Raw genomic sequence first — 21490 nt, 5'->3', positions numbered from 1 at the left:
AGTAGATTTTGTTTTTCTTCGACGTCAGTTGTACTCAGTGAAATGTCTTTACTTTTTTTGGCTCTCCTTTTCCTAAAATAATCCAAAAGGTTGTCATTTACCAAATCATTACAATATATACATATTTGATATGCAATAATAAAAAAAACATATAATAAACCAACATGGTAAAAGGTTATTGTAACTATATGTGATCTTCGTCAACCTTCAAATAGCCCCGAATCAAAAGAATGTAGTCAAATGTATAGATTTAAGGTGTTAGTTATGTTAGTATCGATTTCCGAAAAGGTACATCTATAAAAGTGACTAGTAAGCAATTTTTGGATCAGTTCTTCAATAATGATTTTTCGATTTTTCTTCACAACTGCTACGATATTTGCTTACATCTGTTGCTTTGGTAATATAACCTAATACACTTGTATGGTATTATATAGTTAATAGATGAAATGTTGTGATTACTTTATGCTGATAAACTTTCAACATACAAACGCAGATATAGCCATATAGGTGAGTTTTTATTTACTATTTGTAGTTGATTCAAATAGCTGAACATTTCGCAAATATCTTGGCATCTTTTTTCTTTTATTGAACATATTTTTTTATTTAATTTACTTTTTTTTATTTTAAATAAATGCACTGTCTAGACTTTTAATTTCGTTTGTCAGATACATCCGTGCATCCCGTTGACGCTATGTCTACAGACTTATTCAGGGAAAGAAATACCGACCAGCCCTGATTCTGACTATGGAAATCAATTGATGGTGGTAAATTGAAATGTATCACTATAATTTCTCACATGCAAGACAAAATAAAACATAACATGCATAAGGACTATTAAAACTGACTTATGACAAAGCATTGTCCTGTTGACATCTGCATGTAGAAATATTAGAATTACGTTTTGACATTAATTTAATTTTATAGATTTATTTAGTCTGATGAAAATACGCGGAGCTAGAAGGCAGTCGCATTGACATACCGTCATGTATACAATTATACGTGTTTACTTGCTGAAATTGTTAAGATTATAAATTCATCTGAATATTTAGGACATTTGTATATCTTTCAGATTAAAAATGAAAGGAATTTTTTTGCTGTCAATTACTATTTTCTTTGCACTTTGCATGATGGATGAATGTGAAGGATGGAGGAGAAGATGGCGGGTTCGAATACCGCGTCTTCCACGACCATGGCCACCACGACCAAAATGGCCACGATCTGCAACAATCAATACAGATCAAAGACGAGCGATATTGAACGACGATATTCAAGGTACGTGCATGTTTAATACAACATTTACACCCTTTGTCCTTTAATAAGGTAATTAATCGAATCCAGTAAAGGCCATTGTATATCGGATAGTTTGTTTCGATATAAATTACATTGTTAAGTGTTGTATATTGTTAATTATTCAAAATGTATCTGTAGCAAGTTCGTACTATTAAAAAGATGGAAGCAAATTTTATCGGCATGCATCTATGAAATGCATGACCTTTCCATATTTTAAGGACTAAAGAATGTTTGAATCGGAGTTGTACCTATAATCAATTTATATAATCAATGAAACAAAAATGCTTCAAATGACTGCAGACTAAACAATTAGACTGTCAAAAATAGCATTCATTAAAAATAATAATCTCCCAAATTCTATTCCGGTTTTCTTTACTGATAAGATAATCACAAGGTATTTTCATTCAAGGTCTATTTATATTTTCGTATAAGAATTGGAAAAATTGATCTACGATTTGTAGTTGTCTCAAATCATATCTGATAAAAAAAAATACAAATGTATCGAATCTATCTATAAAGGTCAAATACTTAGAAGAGTAAAAAAAAACAATATAGTTCTCCTGTATATTCTAACAAATTTTCATTTTGCGAATGTGAGATGTTCAAGTTGACTCATACGTTTTATCACTTTGGATTTGTTATATGTATATGTTATGTCCCTTGTTATAACATGAATTTGAAATGTTTTAAAACTTTTTTTATATTTTATTATTTGACATTTCAACTTTAATGTTTACAAAAAAATATCATAGAACAAACCCGATGTTTATTTCCCTGAACAATTTTGTTCTTTTTTATTTTCTTAAATACTTGTAATGTATCTATAATTACATTTTAGACAAAGACATCGCGAATGAGGACTTACAAGACGGGCATTTAGATGAACGATATGTCGATATGAATGATGAGGACGTTATGGATGATATCGACGAGCGTTACGTGAATGATCCTGAGGAAGATGACTGATTTAGAAAATGATGTCTTCAAAAATCTTAAAGTAATAAAATAATTTTAAACAAGATACATTGGTTTTATGCTTTTAGAGTGTTTAGTGTTTTAGCTTATTCGTGTTGATTCTTACAACAAGAACTTTCAATCTTAATCAAAGAACATGATAGGTTGTATATGACAACAAACTTTTTACACTCCAAAAAAAAGTTAAATCACAAAAATACTGAACTCCGCGGAAAATTCAATCGGAAAGTCCCTAATCACATCAAACGATTGGACACTTTTCATATTCCTGACTTGACAAAAACATCAAAAGATCAACACACGTCCACACTTAATATGCTGAATGTATCCGCGAAGTCGATAAAATTGACATGCTCTTAATAGTACATTACTAGATACAAACACATTCTAATGCAATTCGTTTGTAACAATAATTTTCATTGGACGTTTACAAATATTTTAAAGGGGTAAATTCCACGTTCTACCAATCCGTTACTAAGATAGCCACCATTTTGAATTTTGATTTATTTTTGGTATGTAATTTCTCACAAAATAACATGAAAATCACATTTTGAGCCTCAAAATCGTCTTTTTGTCAACGATGATACCATGGATACCATTCCGGAGCGTGCGAAAGGTATAAATACGTCTAGTTTTCATGTTTGACATCGTGTGTATACATATGACGCCACATTAATTAGTTTCTACAGACAATGCTACAGTTTCACAGAGTTTTTTTCTGGTATTGATTTTGATATTTTACATTTGTATGGAGATTTTAAAGCTTGGCCTATGTAAAGCTACGCGTCTCCAAAAAAATGAGATATTAGGAGACACAATTCATCATTGAAATTATGCAAGGTCTTTTTACGTCTGTCTGTTTCCATTGAATATGTTCTAAGGAATGTATGTATCTTTTAGTAATATTCACATATGTGCCCTCCAAACACCAGACTCAAACAAGAAGAGAAATTATACACCTCTGTAGTAATCAGTATTCGTTTTATTGCAATTGTCATCCCTTTCAGTACACTCATAACGAAATATTGCAAATGAAAGGGGCATTTCTGTAACTGTATCAGAAATAGAAAGATCTGATATTGATTCAATGAAACGTTTTGTCTTTTAATTATCGAGTTCAATGTCCAGTATGTAATTTGAGGTTTTATTCAAACGGATGAACTCATCGTTAGGTATGTTTTGATTTCTCAGTTTTGTTGACCGTAAACAATCAAGAATATACGCTGTGTATTTGGTTATATACAGATTAGTTCATCTATCAGTCACTACAATATCTTCTCCAATTAAAAAAATAAATTCTGTAATGTGATGTATTACACGACCAAAAATCAAAAAATCTCGATAGAAAAACAAAAACAGCGGCTCAAAACAAACAGAGACATGTATTAAAAACAGGTTATAAAGCTCTCAATCGCAGTTATCTTGCAGACCGAATATTACGTTGGACACGACTTGGTTCATCAGTAGGGCACTAAACTTAAAATACACTCACAAAAATACGTGTTCACAACTGTATAGCAATGTACATCAAGTAAGGTTTCATTTTGTTTATCAAAATCAATGTTAGTACCGATATACATCATATTACTACATCAGCATGGTCAGTGTTATATTACATTGTTAATTGATATTCGACCACAATTGTGCCACGTGTATATATTCCGTGTTCGAACAATTCGAAGTAAATACTGGTGATTCAAAGTATTTTGTATGCTCTCGCCAAAAGTTAGTTTTCAAGGAAATATATGTTATAATCAAACATTGAACGTAAAAAGAGAGAGAATCATTTAGCCAATACCATGTAAATACATAATGTATTGGACATAAGTTTTATATCATTATGTTTAAAATGTTTAAAAAAAGTTGAAAATGAAACTTATAATCCCAAAATTTTTGTTTTGGCATTTGATTTCCGTTTCGAATTTGTATCGGTGTTCAGTTTGTTTTAGTGATTTTACTTTTTCAGCATGTACTGAAAAAAAATAAGGAGAGAACACATTTGTCCAACAGTTCTATTGTTAAGCTTAACTGCAAAGTTAAGTTCATGTCGCTTAGTCTTTTTTTGTGTTTTGTATATCATGTATATCATGTTTATCGGTAATTTGTACATTTTTCCTTTGATGTGTACTCGCTGATAATGTCAGTATCAGTGGACTGGCCGTGATATAAAAATTATTGGGTTAGTACGCAAATGACATGCGCGAATGCAACGCGTAAGGATCTACTTTCCCCATTCAGTCATTCACAAAATTGAGCGTGATTTTTATCGCAGAAACGCACGAGATTTTTGGCGAATGAAACACTTGACATTGATTATAACTTTCACAAAGTTAGTTTAGCCTTTTTTGTTGTGAAAATGTGAACAGAAAATGCATGAAAAAGCCGACAGACTTAAAAAAAAAAATGTGTTATCTATAATTGATATATGAAAAACAACTAACACATCGTCCATGATGTTCCAATCCGAGTTTTTATTCATACATAGCCTGGTGCCGTTCCAAGTAGTTTTCTTTTTCTGTTTCTTGAGAAGTATTTGTTTTTGTTTTACCTGTTCAGTCACTATAAAGTGTTACAATTCATATGTAACGCAACACATAAATAGTGACCAAAAAGGTACCGCTTTCGCGTGAGAGAAGCTGGGGGAAAAAAATGAAATTTACGCATTTTCGACAGTTTTGTGGGACCAACATATACAATTTTCAAAGATGTGGTCAATTTAAAGACAGATATTCATAGAACGAAGAACAAAAAAGGGAACTTGTTCATATGCGGATCTAGGATAAATTTTAAAAAGGGGGTAACCGGGGCACCATCTATTCAAATGTTTGAAATAATTATGAAGTAGACAAGAAATGAGCTTGTTCAGATAATTTAAAAATTACAGTCAGATTTAAGTCAAATATAATTATAACTGGACGTCGTTGAACTTAAAAATGATGATCGATGAAAAATCTGCTGATTCATATCGTATCATTTTAATGTTCTGACTTACTATGCTCGAGGGGGGATAGGACCTTAATCGGGACTCCAGGATCGGGTGTCTTTAAGCTCGTGATTTTGGGATATCGGGATTTACATTATTTAAATCACAGGAGTTTGATATACCAAAGTCGACTATCACAGTAGAGCTTCTCTCGAAGAGCTCTCTTCAAGCTCTACTGTGATAGTCGACTTTGGTACATTTTTAACCCCTTATTGATAGGATTTCAAACTCTTCGAGAGAGTTAAAGAAATCTGACTTACCGGTATGCTACCATTATATTTGCCATTGTTAGAGTCATATGTCCAAAGCAGAATATTAATGAAACACATGCAATAATTCCTTTTCAATACTTTGTGGAAGAGAACGCCATACATGATGATGTTTACTGCACTGTGACAAAATTTCAAATGACGTAATGCAGCCTGTGACGTCAAGTGTGATTCGCCGTGATTCGACGCGAAAAAGAAGTTCATTTGTTATTTTCTCTATTATAGTAGTAATTTTTATTTTTTTTTAAATTACCGATAAACAGAATAAAGGACTTTTTGTTTTTGATACTGACTTTATCACAGAAAATATCAGGCTCGCCCTTCAGGCTCACCTGATATTTTACTGTGATAAAGTCAGTATCAAAAACAAAAAGTCCTTTATTCTATATATATTGTTCTTTGTTTTAAGGTCTTTTTGCATGTTTCGTTTTTTACCACAGCGTTGTCAGTTTAATTTAGTTTTATGAGTTTGTGTGTCCCTGAATTATTTGTCGTCGGACTTTTGTTTAGTTATACATAACGGCAACAGTAGTATACCGCTGTTCAAAACTCATAAATCCATGGGTAACAGCACAACATAAGAACAAATCAAAAGATCGGTTCAATGCATGAAAATCAGTGATATAAAAGGTATAGACATTCAGTACGTACATGAATTACAGTATTTGAAAATAATAAATATAGTTAAAAGTAAATTACACCTGATAGGCAGTGTGTACGTTTGTCGAAGCACCAATTATAACAATCCCAACGATTAAGGTTAAAGACGTAAACATAGTCAGAGGGAGGCATGGCATTGAGCAATGCTAAAATGTAGATGATGTAGCATGAAGTTATTCTCCATCTCAGAAATAAACAAATCAAACGATTGTGAAATTTATGCTTGAAGAAAGTACAAATTGAAATGTTAACCATAACAACTATTTGTTACAAACATAAAAAAAATGTTTCTAAGTTTGAGCTTTTTAAACTCTTTTAATTGTGTACGTATTTAGAAGATTCTTATTTTCTACATTCATTTTGTAATTTATTATTTGCTCCTTCGTTTCATGAAGGCCTCTAGCAAGTGTTCTACAACTAAGATTTCGGTGCTTTTAACAAGTTCCTTGAATCATAGAACTTATCATAACTTTTGTAATAAATATATGAAAATAGTGGAACTAATTATTTTTGGAGAATAAAAATTTCTTTTGATGTTTTAAATAATATACGTTCTTTTGATGGTCCTTTTGATTTTGTTGAAAGTTTTGAATTTTCCACTTTTTACACTACACTTCAGCATAATCTTATCAATCATAAGGGTTCCTATTTAATTGAATGGTCGCTTGGTATATCTGAATACAAATATATTTGCTGCAATACATTGTAAGTCTCTATTGATGAGGAAGATAAATATGCTTTATATGCTTACTGGATGTGTAATAAGATAATTGAAGCTGTTTATTTTCTCCATGATAATATTTATTTATGTATGTTTCGGAAAAACAGTTTATCGGCATATTGTACGTAGTCCAATGGGCCCTTATTGTGCCCCTTTAATAGCATACTTGTTTTTGTACTATTATGAATCACAGTTATTGACTAAGTTGCATTTACTTGATAAATATAACAACAAACCGCTATCTTTATGATATCTTTTCGTTAAAAAATTAAGAATTTTCTAAATATACTGCCGAAGTTTACCCAAAGGAACTACCTTTTTTAAAATACAATAGTTATACAGTCGTAACTATTCCTTCCTAGATTTAGATATTTCGGTTTCAAACTCCACACTTAAATTTACGACAAAAGGAACGATTTTTCGTTCCCTATTGCTAATTGTCCTTTTGTGTATGGAATGTTCCTTTTAGAACCATCTTCCGGTGTTTATATTTTATAACCCGTTCGCATGCCCGTGTCTGTTGTTACGTTTTCGAAGTTCAAAGAACGTTATCTGTGTATTATTGGTAAATTAGTAAGCCGGGGATTGGATATGTCCTAGACGTTGTCGTTAACGTTTCATCGATACAATTGATAATGCCTGAAAAGATACAGTTCTTTTATACTGTATTTTCATTCAAATGTCATATGCAATTTTGCTATTCATTAATATGCTGAGCAGGATATTTCGTTTAATAAAACAGCGTTCGAGTCTTTTATTTTCCACACCAATTATCTGTAATGAGTGACCTTAAGTTGATTCTGTTTATTTTCGATGTCAGTTGTACTAAATAAAATTTCTTTACTTTTTTGGGTCTCATTTTCCTTAAACAATTCCAAAGCTTGTAATTGATCAAATAATTACAAAAGATAAATATTGTATATAAAATTTAAAAAATAACAGATACTAGGCAATGTGCACTTGTTTTTCATATATAATAAAATTTGATACTCTGTTCCGAGGTAAAAAATTGCCCGATTGGTCTAAATTTTACAGAGTGTTAATTCTCATCAAAACCATTCATTTAAGGCAAAAATGCGAGAAATAAAATTGGAATTTTTGTTTTTTTTTAAATTGTCTTTTCACAGAAAAATTCAAACATCGATATAAAAAGTTAAAATTTTAAATTTAAACATGGTCTGCTTGAAATTTTGAATGCCTTTGCAGATATTTGAATTCTGATGATGATTTCTTTGTCATCATTTTCCTAAAAAAAAAAAATTGAGCCCTGTGTTCACTAACTCGGTATTTTCGAACTTTCCAATTTGATAAGAATCATTGTATCATATGCATTTGCTTTGTAAATGAATGTTTTTCATTGGATAATTTAACACTTTTTCCTATTTGTTAGATTTTTTGATAAATTTTAGTTCAAACTTGTGTATCGTTTCTTTCGTTGACTAGTTTATAATTAACCAACATGATAAAAGGTTATTTTAACTATATGTGATCTTAGTGAACCTTCAGATAGCCCCGAATCAGAAGACATCTTGTAGTCAAATGCATATATTTATGGTGTTAGTCATTTTGGTATCGATTTCCAAAAAAGTAGAAAAGTGACTAGTTAGCAATTTTCAACTAAGCTCCTCAATAACGATTTTTCGATTTTTTTGCACAACTGCTACAATATTTGTTTACATCTGCTGTTTTTGGTCATAGAATATAATACACTTTTATGATATTATATAACTTATAGATGAAGTGATTACTATATGCTGATAAACTTTCAATATTCAAACACAGGTATAGCCATATAGGTGAGATTTTATTTACTTTTTGTTATTGATTCACATAGTAGAACTTTTCTTAAATAACTTGGCATCTTTATTCTTTTATTGAACATTATTTATTTTTTAAATTATTTTTGATTGTTTTAAATGAATGCATTGTTTAGACTTTTAATGTTGTTCTTCGGATAAATTCGTGCATCCCGTTGATGCCATGTCAAAGGAATCATTCGAAGAACGAAATACAGACCAGGACTGGATCTGATTATTGACAACAAATTAATGTTGTTAAATTAAAATGTATACTAAAAAACTACTTTAGCTTTCGTGCAAGACAGAATACAACGCAAAGACTATTAACACTGATGTATGACAAAGCATTGTCTTGTGGACATCTGCATGTATAAATTGTATAGAGTAATCACTTTTTCATAGTTTTTCCTTTAACATAAATTTAGTCAGATGAAAATACGTGGAGCTATGATTCAGTAACATGGACATACCTTCATATATACAATTATACGTGTTTATTTGCTGAAATTGTTAAGATTATAAATTCATCTGAATATTTAGGACATTTGTATATCTTTCAGATTAAAAATGAAAGGAGTTCTTTTGCTGTCAATTACTATTTTCTTTGCTCTTTGTTTGATGGATGGATGTGAAGGATGGCGGCGACGATGGCGGGTTCGAATACCGCGTCTTCCACGACCATGGCCACCACGACCAAAATGGCCACGATCTGCAACAATCAATACAGATCAAAGACGAGCGATTTTGAACGACGATATTCAAGGTACGTGCATGTTTAATACAACATTTACACCCTTTGTCCTTTAATAAGGTAATTAATCGAGTCCAGTAAACGCCATTGTATATCGGATAGTCTGTTTTGATATAAATTACATTGTTAAGTGTTGTATATTGTTAATTATTCAAAATGTATCTGTAGCAAGTTCGTACTATAAAAAAGATGGAAGCAAATTTTATCGGCATGCATCTATGAAATGCATGACCTTTCCATATTTTAAGGACTAAAGAATGTTTGAATCGGAGTTGTACCTATAACCAATTTATATAATCAATGAAACAAAAATGCTTCAAATGACTGCAGACTAAACAATTAGACTGTCAAAAATAGCATTCATTAAAAATAATAATCTCCCAAATTCTATTCCGGTTTTCTTTACTGATAAGATAATCACAAGGTATTTTCATTCAAGGTCTATTTATATTTTCGTATAAGAATTGGAAAAATTGATCTACGATTTGTAGTTGTCTCAAATCATATCTGATAAAAAAAATACAAATGTATCGAATCTATCTATAAAGGTCAAATACTTAGAAGAGTAAAAAAATGCGAATGTGAGATGTTCAAGTTGACTCATACGTTTTATCACTTTGGATTTGTTATATGTATATGTTATGTCCCTTGTTATAACATGAATTTGAAATGTTTTAAAACTTTTTTTATATTTTATTATTTGACAATTCAACTTTAATGTTTACAAAAAAATATCATATTAAATACTTGTAATGTATCTATAATTACATTTTAGATAAAGACATCGCGAATGAGGACTTACAAGACGGGCATTTAGATGAACGATATGTCGATATGAATGATGAGGACGTTATGGATGATATCGACGAGCGTTACGTGAATGATCCCGAGGAAGATGACTGATTTAGAAAATGATGTCTTCAAAAATCTTAAAGTAATAAAATAATTTTAAACAAGATACATTGGTTTTATGCTTTTAGAGTGTTTAGTGTTTTAGCTTATTCGTGTTGATTCTTACAACAAGAACTTGCAATCTTAATCAAAGAACATGATAGGTTGTATATGACAACAAACTTTGTACACTCCAAAAAAAAGTTAAATCACAAAAATACTGAACTCCGCAGAAAATTCAATCGGAAAGTCCCTTATCACATCAAACGATTGGACACTTTTCATATTCCTGACTTGACAAAAACATCAAAAGATCAACACACGTCCACACTTAATATGCTGAATGGATCCGCGAAGTCGATAAAATTGACATGCTCTTAATAGTACATTACTAGATACAAACACATTCTAATGCAATTCGTTTGTAACGATAATTTTCATTGGACGTTTACAAATATTTTAAAGGGGTAAATTCCACCTTCTACCAATCCGTTACTAAGATAGCCACCATTTTGAATTTTGATTTATTTTTGGTATGTAATTTCTCACAAAATAACATGAAAATCACATTTTGAGCCTCAAATCGTCTTTTTGTCAACGATGATACCATGGATACCATTCCGGAGCGTGCGAAAGGTATAAATACGTCTAGTTTTCATGTTTGACATCGTGTGTATACATATGACGCCACATTAATTAGTTTCTACAGACAATGCAACAGTTTCACAGAGTTTTTTCTGGTATTGATTTTGATATTTTACATTTGTATGGAGATTTTAAAGCTTGGCCTTTGTAAAGCTACGCGTCTCCAAAAAAATGAGATATTAGGAGACACAATTCATCATTGAAATTATGCAAGGTCTTTTTACGTCTGTCTGTTTCCATTGAATATGTTCTAAGGAATGTATGTATCTTTTAGTAATATTCACATATGTGCCCTCCAAACACCAGACTCAAACTAGAAGAGAAATTATACACCTCTGTAGTAATCAGTATTCGTTTTATTGCAATTGTCATCCCTTTCAGTACACTCATTACGAAATATTGCAAATGAAAGGGGCATTTCTGTAACTGTATCAGAAATAGAAAGATCTGATATTGATTCAATGAAACGTTTTTCTTTTAATTATCGAGTTCAATGTCCAGTATGTAATTTGAGGTTTTATTCAAACGGATGAACTCATCGTTAGGTATGTTTTGATTTCTCAGTTTTGTTGACCGTAAACAATCAAGAATATACAGATGGGTGCGGTCCTAACCTTGACAAAAGTTAACTTAGAGTTAACTTGTTGACTGCTTTTTAAGTTAACTTGAGAATTGTTAAGCAGACCAGCAAGTTAACTTCGTCTACGGTGGACCAGACCTACGGTCCGCTTTTTTATGACTGCTGCAGACCTATCGACGGGTCTGTTCCAGACCAGACCTGTGGACAAGTCTGCTTTTGACCAGTCCTGAGGACAGGTCTGCCCCAGACCAGACCTGTGGACAGGACTGCTCCTGACCAGACCTGTGGACAGGTCTGCTTCTGACCAGACCTGTGGACAAGTCTGCTATTGACCAGACCTGGGGACATGTCTGCTTATGAAATGTTATCGTTTTTGCGACTTTTCATATCAGACTTGAGCTTTATTAAAATATGTATAAACAACATTCGCATTGTTCTTCCCAAGAAGGCCTCTGATAGCAAATTACTTTACTCGCTATACTCTACTAGACATTATTAATAACAACACAATTCTTTCTTTCTTTATTTTTATATATTCTTCTAAACATTAGTCATTGGAAGGCGGATAGAAATTAGGGTTATCCAACGCATCGGAAAAACATTCGTATATCATGGGATATCAACATCTTTGTCGACGTTACTTCTTTCCCCGTGTTTTACCTGTCCCTTCATAATTTTTACTTTACGCATTTATACATGCATGGATATTTCATTGTTATTCTACTTATTTGGATTGGATTTACTATTCTTTTTCCGCAGAATATTCTAACGAAAATTGTACAGTTGTACAGTGTCCGGATATGTACGATGTGGTAAAACTACCAACAATCCAGATTTGTCGGGAGATTTGTGCACATGAATGAAATAGTTGTTACTTGACGTTTAACTACAAACAAAATCAATCAACCGACATAATAGATAAACAGTATTACCAGAAGAGAACCCCAAATACTTTTTTTTTATTAAAAATCACAAATGAATTCAGACATGTCAGTGTTGCATTAATTGTTTTCCTTATTGCTTACATTTGCCGTCCTACTAACATGTTCACAGAAGTGCCAGGAGAAGACATAATTAGGCGCCATCCAAACAGCAGTCATTTATTTTATACATTGAATCAAGACATCAAAAATATGGCTGATTTACTATGCGGATATATATAGATTTTTAAATTAAAGTGCACATATGCAGGTCAGTTTTTGGTCGATGCAGTCAAATAATTTTGTTGTATAAGTCAGCATGAGGTATCAAATCTACTGAAATTTTGTTACGTATCAATATTTTGAATAAAAGGAAAACATGTTGACATCCAAAATTAATGCGAACAAAAATTTGTTGTTATTATATTGCAATATTATTATTGTCCATTGTATTATACATTGAATCCTGGCATAAAAAATATGGCTTATTTACTATGCGGGTATACATGGTATATATATTTACAAATTAAAGTGCACATATGGTCAGTTTTGGTCAATGCGGTCAAATCATTTTGTTGTACAAGTCAGCATGAGGTATCAAAACTACTGAAATTTTGTTACGTATCAATATTTTGAATAAAAGGAGGACATGCTGGCACCCTAAATTTATGCGAACAAAAATTTGTTGTTCATGTTGTTATTGTATTGCAATATAGCTGTCCGTTGTATTATACATTGAATCGTGACATAAAAAAATATGGCTGATTTACTATGCTGGCATATAGATTTACAAATTAAAGTACACATATGGTCAGTTTTGGTCTTGGTCAATGCGGTCAAATTATTTCATTGTACAAGTCAGCATGAGGTATCAAAACTATTGAAATTTTGTTACGTATCAATATTTTGAATATAAGGAGGACATGCTGGCACCCTAAATTTATGCGAAACAAAAATTTGTTGTTATCAGCTGGTTATTGTATTGCAATATTGCAATCCATTGTATTATACATTGAATCCTGACATAAAAAATATGGCTGAATTACTATGCCGGGATATACATATGTATGGTATATAGATTTACAAATTTAAGTGCACATATGGTCAGTTTTGGTAGAAGCGCTCAAAATATTTTGTTGTTCAAGTCAGCATGAGCTATCAAAACACTGTAATTTTGATACGTATCAATATTTTGAATAAAAGGAGGACATTCTAGCACCCTAAATGTATGCGAACACAAATTTGTTGTTATTGTATTGCAATATTGCTGTCCATTGTATTGTACATTGAATCCTAACACAAAAAATATGGCTGATTTACTATACAGGTATATAACTTTACAAATTAAAGTGTACATATGGTCAGTTTTAGTTGACATGGTTGATGCGGTCAAATAATTTTGTTGTACAAGTCAGCATGAGGTATCAAAACTACTGAAATTTTGTTACGTATCAATATTTTGAATTAAAGGAGGACATGCTGGCACCCTAAATTTATGCAAACACAAAGTTGTTGTTATTGTATTGCAATATTGCTGTCCATTGTATTATACATTGAATCCTGACATAAAAAATATGGCTGATTTACTATGGGGGTATACATGGTATATAGATTTACAAATTAAAGTGCACATATGGTCAGTTTAAGTAGATGCAGTCAAATAATTTTGCCGGACAAGTCATCATGAGGTATCAAAACTACTGTAATTTTGTTACGTATTAATATTTCGAATAAAAGGATGACATGCTGTCACCCTTAATTTATGCAAACAAAAATTTGTTGTTATTGTATATAACAATATTGCTGTCCATTGTATTATACATTGAATCCTGACATAAAAAATATGGCTGAATAACTATGCTGGTACAAATGTATATAGATTTAGAAATTAAAGTGCACAAATTGTCAGTTTTAGTTGATGCAGTCAAATAATTTCGTTGTACAAGTCAGCATGAGGTATCAAAACTACTGAAATTTTGTTACGTATCAAAATTTTGATTAAAAGGAGGACATGAAGGCACCCTAAATTTATGCAAACAAAAATTTGAAAAAATTTGCTGATTTAGTATGCTGGTATATAGATTTATGAATTAAAGTGCTCACATGGTCAGTTTTGGTCAACACGGCCAAATGATTTTGTTGCACAAGTCAGCAAGAGGTATCAAAACTACTGAAATTTTGTTACGTATCAAAATTTTGAATAAAAGGAGGACATATGCTGGCACCCTAAATTTATGCAAACAAAAAATTGTTGTTATTGTATAGCAACATTGCTGTCCATTGTAATCTGCATTGAATCTTGACATAACAAATATGGCTGATTTACTATGCTGGTATATAGATTTACAAATTAAAGTGCACATATGGTCAGTTGTAGTTGATGCAGTCAAATAATTTTGTTGTACAAGTCAGTATGAGGTATCAAAACTACTGAAATTTTGTTACGTATCAAAATTTTGAATAAAAGGAGGACATGCTGGCACCCTAAATTTATGCGAACAAAAATTTGAAAAAATATGGCTGATTTACTATGCGGGTATATAGATTTATAAAAAAAAGTGCACACATGGTCAGTTTTGGTCAACACGGTCAAATAATTTTGTTGCACAAGTCAGCAAGAGGTTTCAAAACTACTGAAATTTTGTTACATATCAATATTTTGAATAAAAGGAGGACATATGCTGGCACCCTAAATTTATGCAAACAAAAAATTGTTGTTATTGTATAGCAACATTGCTGTCCATTGTAATATACATTGAATCCTGACATAACAAATATGGCTGATTTACTATGCTGGTATATAGATTTACAAATTAAAGTGCACATATGGTCAGTTTTAGTTGATGCAGTCAAATAATTTTGTTGTACAAGTCAGTATGAGGTATCAAAACTACTGAAATTTTGTTACGTATCAAAATTTTGAATAAAGGAGGACATGCTGGTACCCTAAATTTATGCGAACAAAAATTTGAAAAAATATGGCTGATTTACTATGCGGGTATATAGATTTATAAAAAAAAGTGCTCACATGGTCAGTTTTGGTCAACACGGTCAAATAATTTTGTTGCACAAGTCAGCAAGAGGTATCAAAACTACTGAAATTTTGTTACGTATCAATATTTTGAATAAAAGGAGGACATATAATGGCATCCTAAATTCCTGCAAACAAAAAATTGTTGTTATTGTATAGCAATATTGCTGTCCATTGTAATATACATTGAATCCTGACATAACAAATATGGCTGATTTACTATGCTGGTATATAGATTTACAAATTAAAGTGCACATATGGTCAGTTTTAGTTAATGCAGTCAAATAACTTTGTTGTACAAGTCAGTATGAGGTATCAAAACTACTGAAATTTTGTTACGTATCAAAATTTTGAATAAAAGGAGGATATGCTGGTACCCTAAATTTATGCGAACAAAAATTTGAAAAAATATGGCTGATTTACTATGCGGGTATTAAGATTTATAAAAAATAGTGCACACATGGTCAGTTTTGGTCAACACGGTCAAATAATTTTGTTGCACAAGTCAGCAAAAGGTATCAAAACTACCGAAATTTTGTTACGTATCAATATTTTCAATAAAAGGAGGACATATGCTGGCACCCTAAATTTATGCGAACAAAAAATTGTTGTTATTGTATAGCAATATTGCTGTCCATTGTAATATACATTGAATCCTGACATAACAAATATGGCTGATTTACTATGCTGGTAAATAGATTTACAAATTAAAGTGCACATATGGTCAGTTTTAGTTGATGCAGTCAAATAATTTTGTTGTACAAGTCAGTATGAGGTATCAAAACTACTGAAATTTTGTTACGTATCAAAATTTTGAATAAAAGGAGGACATGAAGGCACCCTAAATTTATGCAAACAAAAATTTGTAGTCATGTGTTAAAATGATGCTTTACTCTAAAATATGTCCTTTCAAAGATATACATATAAATAAAGTGCAAATATGGTTGAATTTGATAGGTATTGGAATATATATTCAGTGCCCGTTATCATTGTAACCAAGATCGTTTTTTAATTTATAGATTGGCAGATCACAGATAAATTTGTGTTTCAAGCAACGTTTTATGCGAACTTTATTTTCAAATATTTGTATTAAATCCTGTTTATATAACGGAAGTATTAGTTTTACTTTATTTTCGATGTTTATACTACGAAACAAAGATATTAAAAAAATATTTTTAAAAAATCGATGTAGAGCGGTCCTGGTTACAAGTTAACTTATTGTTGAGCAGACCAGTCAAAAGTTAACTTGACAAAAGGATTTAGAATTACGAAAAATGTCATATAAAAGCATAGTAGAAAAAACCACTGATTTGCCATCAACTCCAAATTCTTAATTTAACAAAAAAAGAGGGGGTCAACACCGTGACGGGGTGCTCAAATCAAAAATCTAACGTGTTTCTATTCCCCATCTTCTTTTTTATCGCCATCAAATCGCATCTCCTCTTTTTTATCCCCTGTAAGCCAAATCAACAATTTGTTATCCTAATATCAAACATCCGAAAATGAACGAGCCATGACCCACATACAGATGTGACAAAAGAAAACCATTTACGAGAGTCCTAGCTAAGAACACGTCCATAAATATGTGACCAAGTTAAATGATTTTTAAAATATTTTTTTTTTTATATCTCAACCCTTGAAATTGTGATATCGATCATTGGTCTAACAAGGGTAAATAGTGGATATTAAAATAAGTGTAAGAAAAGCACTAAACTTCATATACATACCACAAATCATAGGTAAAACAAAAATGAGGGTATCACAAGCCCAGTAGTCAGCACTTCGTCGTTGACATGAATATCAATTATATGCAGACGAAACGCGAGTCTGGCGTACTAAATTATAATCCTGGTACTTTTGATAACTATTTACACCACTGGGTCGATGCCACTGCTGGTGAACGTTTCGTGCCCGAGGGTATCACCAGCCCAGTAGTCAGCACTTCGGTGTTGACATGAATATCAATTATGTGATCATTTTTTATAAATTTCCTGATACAAAACTTTGATTTTTTTGGAAAAACTAAGGATTTTCTTGTCCCAGGAATAAATTACCGTAGCCGTATTTGACACAACTTTTTGGAATTTTGGATCCTTTTTGCTCTTCAACTTTGTATTGTTTGGCTTTATAATTATTTTGATATGAACGTCACTGATGAGTCTTATGTAGACGAAACGCGCGTCTGGCGTACTAAGTTATAATCCTGGAACTTTTGATAACTATAAACAATATAGTTATGCCTTATATAACAATGCATAGCATCAATGTACTATCATTCACTGTGCCAGGATGATCAATCGTTTCCCGAGCGAGTAATAGGGCGAATACATATACACAATTTTTACTTATATATTGAGAATTTGCTTTTTAGTTTATCGGTATGATCAGTCCCCAATTTGGTGTAATATGAATTTCATATCTTTCTATCACATTAAGATTGTTTATTGCATCTTCTGTTCGTATTGATTCTTTTAAAGAGAACATTTTATGAAGGCATTGTTTTAAAATATAATATTGTCAATTCAAAAGATATAATTAATAATTTGCGAGTTTATTTTTCATAATTGTAAGCAGTATGTCCAATTCTGACGTCGGACTCGATTTCTTTTTATATTAGAGCGAGCGAGCACCATTCAAAGTTGTTGCTAAAACGTAATGGTAGGTACTGGTAAAGTTTTATAAAGTCGATCCGGATAAATTTTTACCACCAGGTTATTATCGTACGGATGGATTCTTGGTTGTTCTATTAAAAAATATGATAAATAAAGTTTATGTTTGTATTATTTATAGGTTTTGAGATATTCATGACCTTATTTGTTTAAGATTCATCATTAAAATGATTTAAAAATATATAGTCAATTGTCAGTTGTGGAAAAAATTTGTTTATTCTTTTTGTAACAGCTGATCTAGTCGAAAAAGTCACCCAATTTGGCGTAAACAATTTTATTCTTTATCTATGATCAGTGTATTTGGCACATTTAAAGTTTGCATATTCAAGAGGTAAGAAGTTTTCATCTGCTTCAAAAATTTAGAAAATTAATAACAATTGAATACCAGAAACATTTCACAATTGAATTATACTTCTTTGTGCAAACTTATTCATGTTAGTGAAGACGTTTCCCCAAAATATGACTAGGAGTGTATGTATGTATGTATTATTTGCTTACCTGCTTTGTTTAATTAATTTTATCTAAAATTTCTTTTGGTTTCTAATGCTTCCAATTAACGTAACTCATCATTTCTGGTTAAATATAATAAAGAAAAGGACAACAGAGGTCTTTTAATTCAATACGATTAAATATTTGCCAGACTTTCATTTCATAAGCGCTACATAAAAAACTATAACAGATATGATCCTACTATGAGTCAATATTGAATTATATACGTCACAAGTACTTTCTTATCGTGTTTAAAATGTTTCGATTGTACCATTTATGAAGGTAATATCCTCATGCAAAAACAACCATTGTTGAGAAATCTTCCAAATGATTTCATCAGTAAACAACATTTTAAGAATTTACATCTATACTGGTCACATCAGAGTTTCCTTTAAGACATTTACATCGAAGGTGGTCACGGTACTTTTTGATTCACAAGACATAAATAACTGGATCCAGTAGAGGATTTAGCAGAAGAGATACATTGTTGAAAATCTTAAATACAATATCATTTATATAATATCCATTGCCTTTGTTCAAATGTAACAATGTAACTGCAATACATCGCATCAGAACGACTACTAAAGCAAGTGCCATTATTAAACCAAGAGTTACTATGTTTTTACGCATGCGTATTGCATCGGCCTTTCTCTTTGCAGATAGAGTGGCATTCAGTGGAACAATTTTATTTGAATTGATCATCCGGTATACTGTTATCCCGTAACACGTGATTATCAAAACAACAATAACGAGACAAGGAATGTCATGTGAAAACAACATTTCTGGACTAGCAGTGTTTGTAGAGACGCACGATTTTGGTCCATCAATTGTTTCCATACCAAATCTAAACAAAGCAATGAAGTGACTAAGTATGAAACAAAGTATAACAGATTTGTAACTGGTTAAATGTGTCAATATTCCTTTCTTTGTTACAAATGTGGCATTCAGTCGCTCTACGCTTATCAATAAAACATGAATAAAAGCCGACATTATTGTTCCAAAAACAAGGTGTGTGATCATCATACACTGGTATTGGATTGCCACGCTTTGTGAATTCATAAAATGTAGAATATTATGATAAATAACTTCCAGTCCCAATGTCATATCGCTGAGACTAAGCCACATTGCTAATACCAAGAAATGATTCTTCTTTAATTCCTTAGAAATAATTGACACGTATATGGAGCAACCATGAAATAACAACAACACAGTAACAATTCCAAAATTCAATATCTTTATAGCTGCCAACATGTTTACAATAGTACAACTTTCAAGCTATGTCTTCCACGCAAAAATTCGTCAATTTTGCACGCCTTTATGACGTCGTTTCCAGATAGAAAGGATCGCCGTATCCTTTCATTATTAATGATCATCAAGCGTCTTCGTGGTTAAGCAGGATACACAATATATTAAGTTCGTTCTGTATTTTTATAGCTGCTAACATGTTTAGTCTGTACAATGGCTTTAAATTTATGGAAACAAGAACATGATCAATATACGCGTATACCAACATTGCATTAAATCATTACTAAATCTTACGTTAGCTGTCTCCTCATAAAACATGTGAAATACAACATACTTCAGAAATCGTATTGTGTTTTGTTAATTTTTATGGTCTACAAAATGATATATGCCTTCGTCGTGACTTCATCATGCATGGTATTTTCTTTTCATGACAATAGGAAATTCAGACGAGAGCAAGGCAACGTGACGTCTTAAATTGGATTTAACCAATGTCGGAACTCCCATCTAAACATTTAAAACAGTTCCTTCAAAACCCACACTAAACCTGAATTTGTGCTATTTTTAGCTTTTTATAGCCCAACATTATATAAATAAGAAGATGTGGTATGAGTACTAATGAGACACTCTCCATCCAAGTCACAATGTAAAAAAAACCAATTATAGGTCAAAGTACGGCCTTCAACAAGGAGAATTGGCTTACACCGAACAGCAAAGTATAAAAGGACCAAAATTGACTAGTGTAAAATAATTCAAACATGCAAACCAACGGTCTTATCTTTATAAAAAAAAACGAGAAACACCTATGAACACCACCAACAAACGACAACCACTGACGTTTTGACATAAAAAAAAATAAAACAATGATACAAACACATTGTACAATGACAAGATCACATTATAATAAGGGTAAACACACATCATATAAGGCAATATTCACAAAATATATTGCAGAGTAAACATAACATTAATACATCTTCACACCATATAAAGTTATTTGCACAGTACACATATGGACATCACATTAGGATGATTGCACATCATATGATGTAAAGTACACATCAGATAATGTCGTTTCCACATGTTCTATACAATATAAAAGCAGAAGGATATAAATAAAGGCTAAATTTGTTGATTTGGTTCATCGTTTCTCGTTTTTAATATAGAATAGACCGTTTGCTTTTTAGGTTTGAATAGTTTTACACTAGTCATTTCGGGGCCCTTTATAGCTTGCTGTTCGGTGTTTGGCAAGGCTCCATGTTGAAGACCGTACTTTGGCCTATAATGGTTTACTTTTACAAATTGTGACTTGGATGGAGTGTTGTCTCATTGACACTCATACCACATCTTTTTATATCTTTTTATAGAAAGTCATGTAAAAACATAGTAGAAAAGATTAGTGATCTGCAATCAGCTCCATATTCTTCAATTCACAAAATAACAAAAGGAAAGTTGGATCAACACCGTGACGGGGTGAGCAAATACTAAATTTAACCTGTTTGTATCCCCATCCCTCTTTTTGTGTGCCCTTCAAACCGCATCCACATTTTAATCCCCGGTATCCAAAATCACCAT

At 31.6% G+C, this 21490-nt stretch overlaps 2 protein-coding genes across 2 annotated transcripts; both read left to right on the top strand.

Moving 5' to 3' along the window:
* Nucleotides 1-374: 374 nt before the first annotated feature.
* LOC143081889 (uncharacterized) lies at nt 375-10406 on the top strand. The gene is made up of 3 exons (XM_076257546.1): nt 375-507; nt 9258-9460; nt 10224-10406. Exons 2-3 carry the CDS (start codon nt 9265-9267, stop codon nt 10349-10351), a joined length of 324 nt encoding a protein of 107 aa, XP_076113661.1. The 5' UTR covers nt 375-507; nt 9258-9264; the 3' UTR covers nt 10352-10406.
* On the top strand, nt 1073-2305 carry LOC143081890 (uncharacterized). Its single transcript, XM_076257547.1, has 2 exons — nt 1073-1272; nt 2129-2305. Exons 1-2 carry the CDS (start codon nt 1077-1079, stop codon nt 2254-2256), a joined length of 324 nt encoding a protein of 107 aa, XP_076113662.1. The 5' UTR covers nt 1073-1076; the 3' UTR covers nt 2257-2305.
* Nucleotides 10407-21490: the final 11084 nt, after the last annotated feature.

This window comes from Mytilus galloprovincialis, chromosome 7 (assembly GCF_965363235.1).
Source record: "Mytilus galloprovincialis chromosome 7, xbMytGall1.hap1.1, whole genome shotgun sequence".
NCBI lineage: Eukaryota > Metazoa > Mollusca > Bivalvia > Mytilida > Mytilidae > Mytilus > Mytilus galloprovincialis.
Note: the sequence above shows the minus strand (reverse complement) of the source record. Positions and strands in the feature narration are given on the sequence as shown.

What these genes read in the sequence shown, in the direction of transcription:
- LOC143081890 (XM_076257547.1), top strand. Translation starts at nt 1,077, where the DNA reads ATGAAAGGAATTTTTTTGCTGTCAATTACTATTTTCTTTGCACTTTGC. An exon ending in ATTGAACGACGATATTCAAG is followed by an intron (nt 1,273 to 2,128) that starts GTACGTGCATGT and finishes ATTACATTTTAG; the next exon opens with ACAAAGACATCGCGAATGAG.
- LOC143081889 (XM_076257546.1), top strand. Translation starts at nt 9,265, where the DNA reads ATGAAAGGAGTTCTTTTGCTGTCAATTACTATTTTCTTTGCTCTTTGT. An exon ending in TTTGAACGACGATATTCAAG is followed by an intron (nt 9,461 to 10,223) that starts GTACGTGCATGT and finishes ATTACATTTTAG; the next exon opens with ATAAAGACATCGCGAATGAG.